The sequence below is a fragment of the Macadamia integrifolia genome, chromosome 5 (assembly GCF_013358625.1).
Source record: "Macadamia integrifolia cultivar HAES 741 chromosome 5, SCU_Mint_v3, whole genome shotgun sequence".
Classification (NCBI taxonomy): domain Eukaryota; kingdom Viridiplantae; phylum Streptophyta; class Magnoliopsida; order Proteales; family Proteaceae; genus Macadamia; species Macadamia integrifolia.
In genome coordinates, this window is record NC_056561.1 from 19,925,960 (window position 1) to 19,943,100 (window position 17,141).

At 35.8% G+C, this 17,141-nt stretch overlaps 1 protein-coding gene and 1 long non-coding RNA gene across 2 annotated transcripts; one reads left to right on the forward strand and one right to left on the reverse strand.

Moving 5' to 3' along the window:
* On the forward strand, positions 1 to 902 carry LOC122080208. The gene is made up of 2 exons (XR_006140646.1): positions 1 to 117; positions 257 to 902. It is a non-coding gene; the product is annotated as an uncharacterized LOC122080208 (long non-coding RNA).
* Positions 903 to 13,530: 12,628 nt separating this feature from the next.
* Positions 13,531 to 14,133, reverse strand: LOC122077945 (RING finger protein 150-like). The gene has a single exon (XM_042643833.1). It carries the CDS (start codon positions 14,131 to 14,133, stop codon positions 13,531 to 13,533), a length of 603 nt encoding a protein of 200 aa, XP_042499767.1.
* Between the last annotated feature and the right edge of the window lie 3,008 nt (positions 14,134 to 17,141).

Consider the following 17,141-nt stretch of genomic DNA (forward strand, 5'->3'; position numbering starts at 1 on the left):
TTTTTTTTTTTTCTCTTACTCACATTTTCTTCATCTCTCTTCTTCAACGAAGAACAAAATCATTGATCGGAAATTTGGAAATCCTTAGATCGCATCAGAGAATTTCTATAATTTGAGGTGAGTCATCTTAGATCTGTAACTTTCCTCATCTCAATTTCTTGATTCTTCTATTTTGATTTCACCTTTTTTGCATTCTGTAGTCTTTTATCTATGTTTCCGAATGATTTAGGGTATATTTGTTTGAGGAATTTTGCAGATTTGATTGAGGGAAAGCTTTTCACAATAGATTGGTCGGGGTTTTGTGGGGCTCTATCTTCTTCATTTGTGTATGATTTTTTTTTAGAGATCTGGTTTTGAAGGGATCGCCGTCTGGTTTGGTGTCTTCACTGTGAAAATGTCGATGCTACCATCTAAAGGCGATATTCAAATTAGGGAGGTTTGGAATGATAATCTTGAAGCTAAATTTTCTCTGATTCGGAAGATTGTTGATGATTTCCCTTATGTCGCTATGGATACGGAGTTTCCAGGGATTGTTCTTCATCCTTTCGGGAATGTTAAAACCAGTTCTAATTATCATTATCAGACCTTGATTGGGACAGGGCTAGAGAACAGGGCCGGCAGGGAAGCTGTGATTGAGCGACCATCTGTAGCTCAACCTGCCCACTCAAGCATCAGAAAGCTGGAATTTTGGTAGCAAATCTTATTTGTTAGTTTATTATTGTTCCCAATGCACTGGCTTGTATTATATGTGAAGGATGAAGCTTTCAGGATTATGCTTTGATGGAATAGTGTCATGTTAATGGAGTTTTCAACGGCAATACTGTATTTAAATTACAACAACTTGAGCCAACCATGTATCTTGAATTTACCACATTTTTATTTGATTCTCTATACCTCTCCAACAAGAAGTGGCTCTCAATGTTTATGCATTTTTTTAATCATTTGAGTAACTGTGTTTTTATGTGATTGTTCGTCTCCGAGTCCAATCAAGCGTGATGAATTTTCTCTAGAATGAATCTTTAATAAGAATGTTGATGAAGGTACGGTATGGCGGGACTTGATGAATTTGTGAGAGTGGGAGTCGGAGTAGGAGAGGTAGAGGGAGAAGAAGATGAACCATTGAGCGGCAGTGTTGGGCAACTTAGGTAGAACAACAGATACAAACGAATACGATCAATTATGTTTCATCTAAGGATCAAAAACACTAGCATACCTAATTTCTAGGTGACCTACTAATATAGATGTCCTTTTTCCCATATTATATACTTCTTCATCATTTCAATCATTTCATTGGATGCATGGCAGTGCACAAAATCTTTTACCTAAAAATACGACAGAGAAAAAGTTGTTGAAAAGTCAAACTTCAAAACACCTCAAACGCCAAAACTTTATACTCAAACCCTTAATTAAAGTTGGGAGGGTCGATCATTTTTTCGGTAATCTTGGGAGGGTCTATCTGGCCTCCGCATTTGGACAAACAACAATATAGCAACAAGACAGGTCTGAAAATGATTGATTAACGTGGCCTCATGTATTTAATGAATAAGCCCAATGGTTTCATTAAAAAATATTTCATAATTCAAATACTTAATAAAAAGAAAAAAAAAAGTGAGGGTTCTCCAAGAAAGGGGTACGTATGTAAGGAATAAGTGAGTAATGAGGTCAATTCATGTGAGAAAGATAAGGATAAAGAGAGAGAGAAAGGGTGTTAGTATTTTAGAGGTATCAAAAGTTGGCTCGTATTAATAGGCTCGATTTGAGCCAACTGACTGAAACTTGAGATTGATTCGATAGATTACTAAATGTGTTGAACTCAAATATCAACTGATTAATAATCAGGTGTGCTTTGGATGCAAGGTAGAGGCCCAATGATCGCACAACCAAGACCAAATATTTGGATTGATTGATAACCAACTATGTAATGTCTGTTTAAGCCCATTTAAGCTGAATATAGGACCTTTTATAGCCAATTAATCAAATAACTGATTTAAAGGCTGATTATAGTCCAACTACATTAAGCTTGATTAGGGACCGATAACTGATCGACTAAATATAAATGTAGCATAACTTCACCCAATTTCTTAAACAGGAGGAAATTGAGCAATACCTTAAATTGGTGGGAACTAATTAGGCCTGATTAATACTACTAACAACATTGGTTTGTACCCCTATAGCATATCCCCCTGTAGCTTAGGATTTGTATGACAATGTTCAAAGAAACACTAGTGTTTTTTCTTTTTAATCAATTTGGAACATAACCTGGACGTGCACCCAATCTGTTTTTGTGTTTTTTGTAATGAATTGGATGAAAAAAACATATTTGTTAGTCATTGGAGAAACATATTTGATGTTGTTAATAAAAAACAGAAACACAAATTTGTAACAAAAACCAACCAAAAAAACCTGATTCTCGAGCTAATCTCTCTATTGCCACCATCACAAAATATAAGATATGCTTATGTAATATGCATTTTAGACATTTATTTTTTTTTCAGTTATACTACAAAGTATTTCAAATTAACAGAAATATAAAAAAGTATTTCTAATTCAAAAATACTGGAATAGAATTTTTTTTTTGGTAGAAGAATAGAAACATTTCCATACGTACCTTTGGAAACATTTTCCTATTAAAAAAAAAGGTATTGGTTTTCTAGTATGCTTGCAGGCATTGCAGGAAATGATTTGTATCAAAATAGCATTTAATGTGGAGAGAGAGAGAGAGAGTGTGTGATGTCTATGCCTGTATGCCATGGAATATGAGATGGCCTCTCACTGTCTCACAGACTGCCATTGTAAGAATCTTTCTTTAAAAAAAAAAGGTCTAACTGATCTTTTTGCACGTTCAAGATTGTTTATTAAAGAACAGAGATTATATGATTGAACAACATGGCTTCTCTTAAACAAATAGGTAGTTTTTTATAATACTTATCATACTATGGGTTGTCAGAAGCTTGAGTCATAAATGATTCATAAAGTAGACTTTGTTTGGTTGCAAGGATAATTAGTGTGAGGGAAATTTTCAACCTTAAAAGATTTTTTTTAATCACTATTCCATATGATTACATCAATAACTTTAAATTATTTCACGATTATTTATTTTATTTTACATCTAAAATCCTTTATTATAAAATATAAAATAAATATTATATGCAAAATATATCATTACGAAATATGATAAAAAAAAATTAAATAGTTTATACAATCACATAGGATAAAGAAAATGGTTGCAAAAGTTTCTTTTTTAAGTTTAAAATTTTTGCTTCTCTTCACTTTGAATTTCTCTTATAATCAAACTTACCTTACATAATATAAGGTAAACTTATCATATCGAGGCCAAATCTTCTCCTTGACCATGACCTCTTGCATGATGTGAGATTGTTGCAAGAGTTCATGTTCCAGAAGAGAACCTGAGTTCTATTTGTATTTATATGACTTCTTATTTTCCATTTTGCCTTTTGCAACTGAAATGGGGAAGCAACATTGTTAAGATGGATCCATATTAGACTAAACCCTAGTGAAAGTAAGACCCATTCATTTAATATTTGATAACTTACTAAATATATGAACCTTTATTTGACCGACTTCAGAACAACCAATTTGTCATCAAACACATCAAAGAAGGACCAACATTAATATCATAATCCTTATCGACTAACTCTACATGCAAACTTCCATTTTATAAATAGGTGTATCTTTTTATCATCAAATACGAAGTTATAATCTTACTTTTTGGTCCCTTGTCTTATTCCTAAAAGTTATTTATTTCAAAAGTGAAAATATTATAATTTCACATATAAAGAACATTAAATGTAGTATTAGATGCCTTTCAACCCCTGCATTAAATTAGAATTAGGGCATTTTTGGTCTGATACTAACCAAATATTCACAGATCCTACCGATTTGATCTGATCCAGATCGCAATGGCTGAATCTCAATTCAAGGTTTTAAACACTACTTGAACATTGTTGCTAATTTAGAGATAGTCAAATGGATTACTGGACGAGGGAGTTGGAGAGGCACTTATCACTATCAAAAGTGGTCCCCTTGTCCCAAAGAACATAAATAAGAGATGCTAAGCAAGAGATGAAAGAGGAAATACGTGTGGATTTAACCCTTGGAACCCTATGAAAGGCCATGGATTGATTTAAGGCTTGGAAGCTACTTGAGGGTTGTTTGATACTAAAAGTTCCCAAGTGTAGCTGTAAAAATGGCCTCCACTCATTCAATAGCTGAGATCTTAGTTGAATCTGATGCACTAAAAGTGGTTTCCTTGGATGTGAAGTTTCATATTGTCCTCTCTTGTGATCTTCCTATTCAGTTGTATTTTACGAATAAGAATATTCTTTAAAGGTATTGGTGTTTGTATTTTTCTATTTTCCTTTTTGATTTGGATCTCCTCCGATGGGATGTCTTTTTGTATTCTTTCATGCTCGTCAAATATAATAAATGTCTTTTTTTTTTTTTTATCAAATTAAAAGATACGACCAAACAAATCGTGTAAAATGACTAAAATCTCTTAAAAAATATACAAATATTAAGAGATGAATTCTCATAAAGTTAATTGTGGAGTTAAAAATCTTAAAACTAAACATATATAATTATATATATGGATCGAGTTTTTTTGAGGTCACAACGAATGGACATCGGTTTATAGTAACCTATCGGAAGCGTACAATAGAGGGGAGATATTTCGGGGAGAGAGGAGGGTCATAACTTGACCGGCTCTCGGTGAAGGAAAACTTTGTTCTACATATATTTACTAGTTATTTGAGTTGATTTCAGGCCATAGTGGGTCAACTCGAAGACAAATCAAAAACTTTTCGTGTCAATCTGGGTTCAACCTAAATCTCGCCCGAGCCATAAAACCCCCGAATCATAACAAGAAACTATCAGGTCTTCTATCACTCTAGTTGTGTCAATCTCTACTTCAATCTGGCCTTTACCACATTTCATAATAATTCCTTTTGAATACTATATGAAAAAGTTAATGCTTATTAAGGCATAGTGAGTTGAGATGATCACTTCATTGCCACTAAAATCTAATATTCAACTTCAAAATGACCAAATCATTCATATGGTTCGTAATCATTTTTTCAAGAATTGGTATTGATTTAGTTGAATCGGTAGCTTCGGATTGAAATTGATTATGACCTATTCTGGTTTTGGACGATTTGACCATGTGATTGGATTGTTTGAAAAGCGAGTATTTTCCCTTATTGTACAAGGTCAAAAACACCCTTCCTCAATCCAATCAAATGATAAGATTCTGTAAGTGAAGAGAATCTTGCTATGGTAAAGAAAAATTGGATCCAATACTCAATGGTACTAGAAATTATTGCAACATTGATGTATTTATTTTCTATTTATTGGAGAGTTTTGCTACATGGCAAATCAAATAGAGGACCAAATTTTGTCAATAAATAGACCCTGAGGTCCCTTACAGACATGTAAATTTCAGTCTAGACTATGAACAAAGTTTGTTAAATAATAAAATAAAAGTTTTAAAATTTAAAACTATGAAAAAACATATATGGAGATACATACCACATTGCCATTACACATGACGATATTTGACAAAGTTAGAGTTAGGCTATGAAGCCTGATTTGTGATTAGTCCGAGTCATGTACCATCCAACAATAGCCAAAATTGCCACATTAGTATTCCTGATGGTACATTGAGTATGAGCTTCCTGATTTAAAAACGAAAAGTAGAAGCAAATTGGCTGAGTCTGAGTCAGCCTATTCGAATTGGAATCAATCATCCATGACCTTAATTGTGAAGGTTTTTTTTTTTTTTGGGTAACATTACCTGACTCCTTCAATGAAGAGAGGATATATAAGATTCCATGGGATTTAATCCCATTGAATGGAAAAAGGGTATTTCAGACATTCAACTATTTGACTTGGGAGGTAATGATGACATTAATTATTCCCAAAGTCTAATCAAGCATCAAAGGGAAACTCCGAATACAGACTGTCATCGTTTGTACAGACAAACTTTTTGGGTGCTAAGATCCAAAGTCGAGAGGGAAACAGCCCAGATCGTACGCTAAGGTCCCTAAGCAATCACTTAGTGGAAAAGGAAGTGATCGAGCGATGACAACTAGGAGGTGGGCTTGGCAACAGCCATCCTTTGAAGAAAGTGTAATAGCTCATTGGTCTAGCTCCATGGCACCGAAAATGTATTAGGGATCAAGTGATTCACCGAAGGTCTCTTCACCGAAGCGACGAGACCTTGAAAGCTGCTTTTTCAAGTGTCGGTAACGGGACATTCTATCAATCGGGGAAGGTTTTTGGTGACAACACCTGGAGATATCTATGCCATGTCTACGGTCAAAACCACACAAGATACACATGGATGGATCCGGATTCTCTCCATTGACTGGGGTGTTCAACAACTTTCTCCATCGTTGGATGGGCTTGGGCACACATCCCTACATGGGTAGTGGTAATATTTCCAGCCTGTTCCACCCACTGTTAGTTAAAATGCGTTTTAAACGCGTTTTCCCGTATGCTATTATACAATCCGGAAAAAAGGGAAACGGCAAAAGAATCCATTTTAAACGCGTTTTAAACAGCCATTTTAAACGCGTATCCGTTTTTTAAGGCTAAAATAGGAATTTTATTAAAAAAAATAATTATAAAAAAAAAAAATATTAGTAAAAGTGAAGAGTGAAGACAATATGATACTTGGTTTTTTGTTTTTAACTTCCATACTATCTATAGGAAAAAAATCTCATCTTTTTATAGCCCATTGAGTAAGGAGAAGCTAAAGCTAGTAACATCTCATTTTCTTGTAGCCCATTAGGCTATTTTATCTTGGGACTCCTAGAGCTTTTGGAATATTAGATGCATGTATACAAGTAATAATCTCTCAAATTGCATAAGTATGTTACCGTTTTTTTGGTTTCGTTTTTTTGAAAACTACACGTTTAATACTCGTACCGTTCATTTATGTCCATTTGTCGTTCCCTATTTTTTTGACCTTTTTTTTTATCATACTGTTCATCGTTTTTATCTGTTTAAAACCCATACCGTACATTTCCGTTTTTTTGCCATTCCCATTTTAACTGACAGTGGTTCCACCTAGCCGCCCAACCAGCCATAAGCTCAATACCAATGAACACTTTCACAGGCTATTGTTTCATAACCCGGAAAGAAATTTATTATCAGATTTGGCCCATTAGCTCAATTGTTAAATGGGCTCCTCAGGCGTCAGCCCAGATCGAGAGGATTGAAAGAACCCACTAAGCCAGCCTTGTCTGCTCAAACATCATAAAACCCAATTGATTAGCTTAACCTGATTTATTTTTATTACTTCTGGCACCTATGTTGAATACGTGGGCTGCATATAAACGATACGTTTTTTTCAAGACGGCCATTGATGTGGTGTGCATATTCCTCCTCACGTTGGTAGAGTGAGAAACTGTCTCCCTAAAAATAAAAAATAATATTTGAGCAAGAGAACACTATCCTGCTAGCGTAGGTACATATCAACGAGAGAGCCAATAGGAGGGCATGCGGGGGCATCTTCAGCGTGAAGTCATCATGGTCTTTCCACGATCACTGTGTCTAGGCGTGTACCTACGCCAACTGGTAGCGTTCTTTCTTACATAATATTTTTACAACTTTAGTTTTTGTCACTACACATTTTGTTTTGAAATTCTGCCCAAGATATGGCATCGAAGTCCTATTATACCAGAAAAGGGTCCTCAATCTCATGGACCCAAACATATACCACCACATGGTAGGATGAAAAAGATAGTTTTTTCTAAATTTTTCATGGGAAAGAGTTTCCTCTCTCGTGGGATTTTGTTTTATTTGTTATTTCTCTCCTACCTTAACCATATGGTCCCCATATAGATGATACCGTTCTTTGCACTACCATTGATGGAGCGAGAGGATCTCCCATACCGACATGGATTCTCTCACATGCATAGATTTTTTTTCTAGGTGAAGAGCTTCATGAGGGGTGTGGTTCTTGCATGTGAGCGAAGGCCAATAGGAATGCACAAGAAAACATCCATAGAAGAGTCATTTCCCTTTCATGGGGGGCATGACAATCATTTCATCTCCCCATATTTGGGCAGCACAAGGACCACACTCACCCTCCCCCTCCCCCCCCCAAAGAAAACATTTTTCCTTTTTTCTATTGTTTTCTCTCCTACCTTGACCTTATGCACCCCATATAGATTTGTTCCCCCCTGGTGGCCCTAATTCTCCATTGTGTGGTGTAGGAAATTCCCCAAACACTGGCATCGTGGGGACCCTCTCCTTTTTCCTTGGGGTGCGTTCCCATATACATAAATGTGTAGCATGGATAATGGGCCAATGGTTTGATTAGTTAGGTATTCCAGAGTTCGATCTCTTTTGTTTTCTTTCAAACATTCTATGGGTGGAGCCATTTCAACTTTCCATTCAGACCCGGACCAAGCTACGCATGTAATTTGTTTTGGTTTACGCAATTAAGAGTTATGTGACATTAGCTGAACTCTTTCCATGGTATTAATCTTTTCCAGCTTACCTTTTTCCCATCGCACCCACTATCTGTGGTGTATGGATTAGGTTATCGTAAGAGAACTATTTTCATATAGTCTGTGCACAAAGATGGAATCTACCACAGAGTTTTTTTAGGTGAATCCGATTTGTGTGGATCAATTTCGTACGAGAATGATTCTGATATGGAGACTTCATCCACTCTCCTATTTGTGACCCTTACCCATGAGAGAGAATTAAAAATATAAAATAAATTAAAATTCACGAAAGGTTTGTGAAGGAACAGCTTTTAAAATAGGATTGGCCATTGAGGACGTTTGGTCGTAGGTTGATCAAGTGTTTGGATACGGGCTTTCTTTCTTATAACCGATAGTCAATGGAAAAAATAAATTATTTCCATTATGAGATTGCCTGCGTGCACACTGGTATCAAAGAGGAGGAATGAGGTGGTCATTTTACTATCCCATGTAGATGCTTATAAGGCACTGCCAAATAACATTATTTCCCCCCAGATATTTAAGTAAAAAGGTATTAATTCTATCATTGAGACGTGTAGCCCATGCTATAGATGCTATAGGTGATTGTAGGTCAATTTAACTCATTTTTTGGGTGAATGACAAATATATTAAAGCCTAAGTGGGTAGGAGAGTTGACAAAGAACCTCATTTATAGAAGCATATGGTTCTGAACTCAACTCCTCTTACCTCTTTAGGACCATTCACACGGAGTGCCGGGTATACCTTAATCCTGATTTACCATCAAGGGGCGAGTATACTCCCTTTGAATTGAAAAGTAAAATAAAAATTAGCCATCAAAAACTGAATAAATCAGAGTTGGGCAGGGTGTGCCATGTAGGCTACAGGTATCAACCCTTACCCTTACCCGCCTTGACCTTAACTCAAGGCCAAAAACTTTGGGTTGGGCAGGGTGGCCCATGGGGGCTGCAGGTACTCAGGGACAAAAATAGGGTCGAGCCGACCCTCAGGGTCAGAATTTTCTGACCTAGACCTAGACGGGCTCAAGGTGGGCCAAGGGTAGGTTTTGGCCTCTAAGGCCAAGCTTCACCCCTAGTTCCAAGCACAAATAGTATTGTAATTTATATTATTCTCAGGGACAATGAGCAATAAAAAAAGGGGGGAAAAAAAAAGGACATCAAGCAATAGAGAACAGAGCTTCTTTCTCCCTGGTGGGGTTTTTTTCCTGAAAAAAAAAAAGAAAAGAAAAAAGAATCACTGCTGCCGGGTTGCAGCCAAGTAACTGCAATCCTATAATAATAGTGAAGGAAATGGAATCCCAATGACAGGTTTGAAAATACCCACCCACCTAGGGTGAATTTTCCACCCTCCTAATGTTTCATTCATTTGGGAAAACACTAGGTAGATCACACAAAGAGAGAGGTGTAACTCATTTCTTTCTTGTGTTTGCATATTCACCAAAAGAATGTGTAAATAACATGTGTCCGAAGGAAAATTTTCCCTCCCTATATAACATCAAACAAGTCGATTTTTTTTTCTTTTATAATTTTCATCCCCAGAAGAGCTCATAGGTGAGTTATCTAACCATTTTCATCCCATTTTCATCTTAAGTAATTATTCATGATTACAATATTTTTTTTGGGTTTGTTCTGGATCATTACGTTCTCAATTTTCTTTCTTCTTTTCATTGTTAAATGATTGTAAATTATGACTTATCTGTTTTAAATTTCGACACCCACAAACCTCCCCCCTCGAAATAAATAAATACATAGGGGAGTTGGCTCAAGTGGGCTAAAAGATTGTTCTAATTCTATAGATTCTTCTATCGGGTTTTTGATTTTCCTTTCATCCTTCTAATTCAAGTTTGGTATGTGTAACATCCATACACCAACTTGAAGGAAAATGTTGAATAATGTATTATTGTAATAATGGATTTTAAGGGTAATATCCAAATGGACCCTTAAGCTCTTAGGGATTACTTATTTTACTATAAACAGAGGAAGACTGTGGTCATTGGACACAAATCCATATTCTACAAATCTACATGATTCGAGAAAGACCCTTCCTTCCCATGTAAATAGCTAATGATAGTGAATTTACAGTTTTATTCTAGCTACATTGTTTCCCTGCACACTTGGCCCATCTTTACTTTGTTTTGTACTGGATTCTCCATTGCGAAATTTGTAATTGGTTTTCTAACTGGTTCTTTTTAGGGTTCTCTACTGCATTGGCTAATTGGCTTTTAACCACTTGCCTGTATACAATGGCAATTTCCTCTGAATTTCCTAGGAAAAAATTAATTTTATTTGCATTTGCACTTACTATTATCATCCATCAATCATCACTTGAATGATCATATAAGAATAATTGTGCAGAAAAATAGAGGACAAAATGTGATTATTTGAAATACTTTATTCTCCCGGAAGTGAAGCAAAATTATCCAAAAGATTGTGCAATAGATGGATTCTGGAAGGCCATTGGTGCAGATAGATAAATCTAAACATACCAGCTTATGGAATTCTTGTCTCCTATAATGGAATCTGGAAACTAAGACATTGGAAAGAATCAATTGATGAATTTCTTTTTCAACTTTCAAAGACAAAAGCTGAAAATACAACCGTATTGGCTTCAAGATATGACATGGCCCTTTTATAAGTAAACGGGGGAGGGTAACCAGTTCTAATTCTATGTGAACTTAAGAGAGAGACACACAGATTTGGGTAACTAGCGGAAAATAAGGAGAGTATTTAAAGAAAACTAGTTATAACTTTCTTATGGTTTCCTACTGGAGAAATGAAATTTACAAGAGGATTTCTTAAGGTGCAAGTTTAATCTAACAGTGATGTTTCAATTTTGATTTTAGTAATAAAAAAGGTTGATATAAGGATCCTGGATTGACTGATCCATCTAATCCGACCCATCCAATTAAGCCTGATCCAAGTGATTTTCAAAATCTATTGTCACAATAAAAGTGATTTTAAATTTCGTAAGCTAGGACCAAGGATTTAAACCTCAAGATCGGTATGGATTGGGATCAAATAGTATTGGACGGTTTTACCCCTTTTTTTTTTTTTTTTTAATGTTTTTAATTTGATATTTTAAACCATTTTATTCTTATACCAGATGAGTGGATCGGTATGAATCAGATTGGAATTGGAGATTAGATCTGTCTTGACAATAAATTTATCATAGAAAAAAAATATATATATTTTCTTCACTTGTAGATGATGGTTCACCTACCATCCTAGGGTTTGGAAATCCCTATTGGGATTTAATATTTCCTCAAAATATCCTCCTGATTGCCTCCTTGTCCATCTAAAGCAATGCGATCGATGAATGGATTCATCATTGTCTTAGGAAAACTCGAGCTGCAAAATTTATTTGTTACCTCTCTATGATCTTAGACTAAATGCTTCATTTTGAGTAATGGAAATAAATCTTCCACCATTTTATAAATATTTCAAGATAGTAACTTTTACCATCGCCCAAATGCCTTGTCTAATCAATATTCAACAACAATTTTTTTTTCCTTCTCATGGTAAATTTATAAACCGCAATAGATATATTAAATCATTTTTGTACATAGTTTTACTGTTGTCCTAAATTAAATTAGTTGATGAACATAATTGATCTACTGTAGTCTTTAACATATATATTGTTCGATGGTTCAAGTTTTGTCAATATTCCGTGGGGGATTTTATATTCAACAACAATTTTTTTTTCCTTCTCATGGTAAATTTATAAACCGCAATAGATATATTAAATCATTTTTGTACATATTTTTACTGTTGTCCTAAATTAAATTAGTTGATGAACATAATTGATCTACTGTAGTCTTTAACATATATATTGTTCGATGGTTCAAGTTTTGTCAATATTCCGTGGGGGATTTTTTCTTTTCTTCCCGTCATGGTAAACTTATGAATAGTGATGTGTATTTTTCTTTTTATTTTTTATTTTTATTTAATTTTTTTTTTGGGTAGAGTGGTGGGTAATTTTATACTTTCACAGTAAATCATTTTGAAAACATAAATTGTATAAAATTACCTATTTGTAAATCAACAACCACTTCTTTTTTTGGAAAATCTTGATGTGGGAGATTATTTTTTTTTCCCCTACTAACGACGAGTATCCAAGCCTTTGACCTAACTAGTCTTGCGGGTCTATACTAACCCCACAACCGCATGGACCAAATTATATCGGGGTTGAATGAGAATCATTCAACTTTCACCAAAAGTAGTGGAAAGCACTAAACACCCTCGTGTGAGTGGCCCCAAGGAGATATGAGGAGTCGAACTAAAGACCACACACTTTTTGAGGCGAAAGTCCTTCACCAACTAGGCTACCCTTTGGGATCTTTATGTGCCTTTGTGTATCATGTGTGGTATGAGAGAAACCTCTTACGATGGACTGATAAATTCAAAACATTTCAACATATTTGAAATTCTATTGCCTTAAGATTTAGAGGAAAGCTCGGTTCTCTATTGCTCGATGTCCAAGACACTAGTACAAATTATGTGAATGATGAATATATTGTGGGTAATGAAAATAAATCTTCCATCATTTTATAAATATTTCGAGATGATAACTTTTACCTTTACCCAAATGCCTAGTCTGATCAATATTTGACAGCGACTTTTTTTTTTCCTTGTAATAGTAAACTTATAAACGGCAACAGATATATTAAATAATTTTTGGCGACATACATAGGTTTACTATTATCGTAAATTATATTACTTGATGAACATAACTATCTATTGTAGTCTTAAAACATATTCCATGATGGTTCAAATTCTATCAATATTTGGAGGTGGATTTTTTTTTCCATCGCGATAAACTTATGAACAGTGATGTGTATTCATTTTCTAAAAGAACAATGCATCAAGGAGACAGCTGATTCTCTCTAAAAGATGTTCCATGGACCCACTCAGTTAGAGCTGAACTCTCATCCTTTCTTGTAGAATTGGACTTTGAAGACACAAAGACTCATTACCAAAAAAAAAAAAAGAAGACAGAAAGATTATGATTTGATTTAAGAATTTTTTTTTTTTTTAAGAAATTAAGCTTCTGAAGGCAATACATAACGGCACAAGGGGCACGAATTCTTGCATTCCAACCACTTAACAATGCATTCACCATGAAAGAGATGCGAGCAAGGCAACCGTGCAACATCGACTCCTCTCACGTACTCATCCATGCAAATCATACAGGTCTCTGTTGAAGAAGAAGAAGGGTCTTCTTCTATATCATCAAATTTCTTAATCTCTAAAGCCTGAATTGAAGATGGTGAAGCCGGAACCAACCTGATTGAACCTTCTTCTTCTCCTTCAATATACATGGACTCGAACCATTCAACGTAGTCATCATCAAGACTTGTGTCATATTCTAGGAGAGGAACATTAAGAACTATGAAGATATCAAAGGCTTCACAAACGTCGTCTATCCCCTCTCTACAGAACGAGGCTGCTTCAAAAGCATAGTGGGATATCTGTCGTTTAATTATCTCAATGGAATCTGGAGAGATTTCCATCTGGGTAAGCATGGTATGGATTTTGATCTGGCTGACTTCAGGTATAAGCAGGTAAGGGAACTCAATAATGAATACTTGCTCTGGCAATATATTAGAACTCAGCCTAAAACTGGTTTGAGAGCCATCATTCATTGTTGTTACATAGACATGGTCTTGTTGAATCAGGAAATGGAATTTGGTTGTGGGTTGTGGGTGTGCTGAACGTGTGTGGCTTTCAGTATAGGAAGAACGCATGCATGTAACAACAACAGGAAACATGATTGAAGAGGAAGAGGAAGAGGAAGAAGGAGTGAGAGAAAGTAGAGTGAAAAGGTAACCGACTGACCCTAGCTTTTATAAGTAGTATACGGGGAGGGTCAACCGTCTACCCAGTTCTACTTCAACTCCAACTAGAGGATTTGAGCAACTACCGCACATTAAGGAAGGTATTTTATTTTATTTATAAGTGTGTTCCACCCCTAGTTAGTTTATTCGCGTTTAAAACGCGGTCCCTTTTTTTTGTCGTTTTAAACGTTGTTTGCCGAATTTTTCACAGAAACGGTAAAAAATGGGAACGGGGCTATTTAAAGTTTTTTACCGTTTTAAACGCCATCCCGTTTTTTTGATAGTAAAAAAACGGATTTTAAAAAATATAAACGTTTTAAAATAGAAACGTTTAAAATGGGGCTATTTGTTTTGATTGTTATCTAGGTATTTAGAGAATTATTATGCCAATTTATGTCTATATATTGCCTTTTTTTGACACCGTATTATTTAAATATAAACGTTTAAAACACGTATCGTCCGTTTTTTTTTTTCCCCCGTTTTTACCGTATTTGACCGTATTTTTGACTGTCCCGTTCACGTTTTGATCCGTTTAAAACATGCCCGTACCAAACAATGTTTTTTTGCCGTTCTCGTTTTAACTAACAGAGGTTCCACCTATCAAAAGAAAATACACAAGCCATGCCCGCAGCTAGTGGTGCAACAGGGCTAGGTTGGGCCGGGCTTCTTAAAATCCTGGCTCAATCCTGAGTGTCTTTAATTGGGCCCAAGTCCATCTTGACCCTGACTCAGGGCTGCTAAACTTCAACCTAGGCCCAACCTTTACCCGCCCTGATTGGCCCTGATCTTGCAGGGTCAGGCCGGGATGTCTCTATTGGCACTGACACTGACCCTAATTGGCCCTAACCCCGACCCTAATTGACCCTAACCTTGACCCTAGTTTGCCATCAAGGGCCGGGTATACCTTGACCCTGGCCTTGCAAAATATGAAATAACTAAAAAAAAAAAAAAATCATAATAAAGAGGAAATAAAAAACACAAAGTCACAAATTACTTGTCATGTGGAGAATATCCTAAAGCAAACATTTAAAAAATATAAATAACTCCAACTATTATGGTTAAGAAAGAGAAGATCATCCTAAGAAAGCAAAAAATCTAAAAAAATACAATTATTTGTCATGATAAACAAAGAGATCATTCTACTAAGGTAAACAATCTGAAGATCACAAAACCCTTGTCATGTTAAACAAAGAGGAGAATATTTTAAGAAAACAAAACATCCAAAGTCAACATCAGGGGCAAAAACCAAGCCTTGTTAATCAAACTATTAGTCAACCGGTTTTGTCAAATAATTTGGATATGAATATATGATGGGATTATCATGTTCCCGTATAAGAAGAAAAAGGGTTAGATTGGAAAAAAAAAAAATCATTGACATAACATGAGATTACACACAAAGTTCCAATAAAATCAACATTTCAGATACTGATTAGGAGATGAAATAAAATTTAAAGAAATTAAACTTTTGTAGGAAATACAAAGCAACAAAAGGAGCACGAATTCTTGTGTTTCAACCACTTAACAATGCATTCACTATGAAAGAGATGTGATCAAGGCAACGGTGTAACATTAACTCCTCTCGCGTACTCATCCAAACAAATCATGCAAGTCTCATAAGAAGAAGAAGGGTCTTCTATATCTTCAAATTTCTTAATCTCCAAAGCAAGCGAAGATTGTGAAACTGGAACCAACCTGCTTAAACATTGATCTCTCCACCCAAATCCAAATACAATACCTCGACCCATTCAATGTAATCATCAATACTTACGTAATTTTCTTGGAGATGAGCATTAAGACATATGATTATATCCAATGATTGACAAAAGCTCCTCTCTCTACAAAACAAGGCCACTTCAAAACCATAGTTTGATATATGTCCCTTCAGTCTCTCTATAGATTCTAGAGGGATTTCCATCAGTGTAAGCATATCATGGATTTTGTATTCATTGACTAGAGGGATAAGTAGGTATGGCAACTCGATGGGGAATACTTCCTTTGGAGATAGGTATGATGAAGTTGTAGAAACGCAACCTTAAAACGATGCAGAAGATAATGGAAAAACAAAACAATGAATACACACGGATTTTACGAGGTTCGGCAAGGTTGCTTACGTCCCCGGTGAGATGAGATCCTGCTTCACTATCAATGGAGAATAGGGTTACAGCACTCGTCCTCACACCTCTCAGTATTGCTTGCATTACAGAGAAAGAAACCCTCGCTACAAATATATAGCGAAAAAACCCTAATCCTGAAAGTACACAATTGCCTTCAAATAAAAAATTCGAGCAGGGGACTGCGCCCCCTACACCCCCTGCTATGCAGGGGGGCCCCTGCTCCCCTTGCAACCCCCACGGCCCATTAACCGGCTAGCGGGACCGCCGTCCTGCCTGTCTAGGTGCTGCACTAGTACTCCCTGGATTAAAATGCGACGGAATACAAGACATCATACACCAACAGAAGTATACCCAAGATTAGTTTCAGAGCCATCATTCATGGTTCTTACAAAAACATGCTCTCATTCAACCATGAAATGGAATGTTGACTTGAATTTATGGGTCTTTCAGTATAGAAGAAATGCGTGTATGTAATTACGGCAGGAAACATGATTGATCTTTCTTGATGAAGGAAGAGGAAGAAAAAGAGAGAGTAGCAGAGTGAAAAAGATGTAGATAAGAGTGATGAATGGCCCTTTTACAAGGATAAGGGTAGGTAACAAAAATAAAAACCACTCATTTCTAATTCTGGGAGAGAGAGAGAGAGAGAGAGAGAGAGAGAGAGAGAGAGAGAGAGAGAGAGAGAGAGAGAGAGAGAGAGAG

Bases quoted from the DNA above. Each gene is read 5' to 3' on its own strand.
- LOC122077945 (XM_042643833.1), bottom strand. From the start codon at position 14,133: ATGAATGATGGCTCTCAAACCAGTTTTAGGCTGAGTTCTAATATATTG.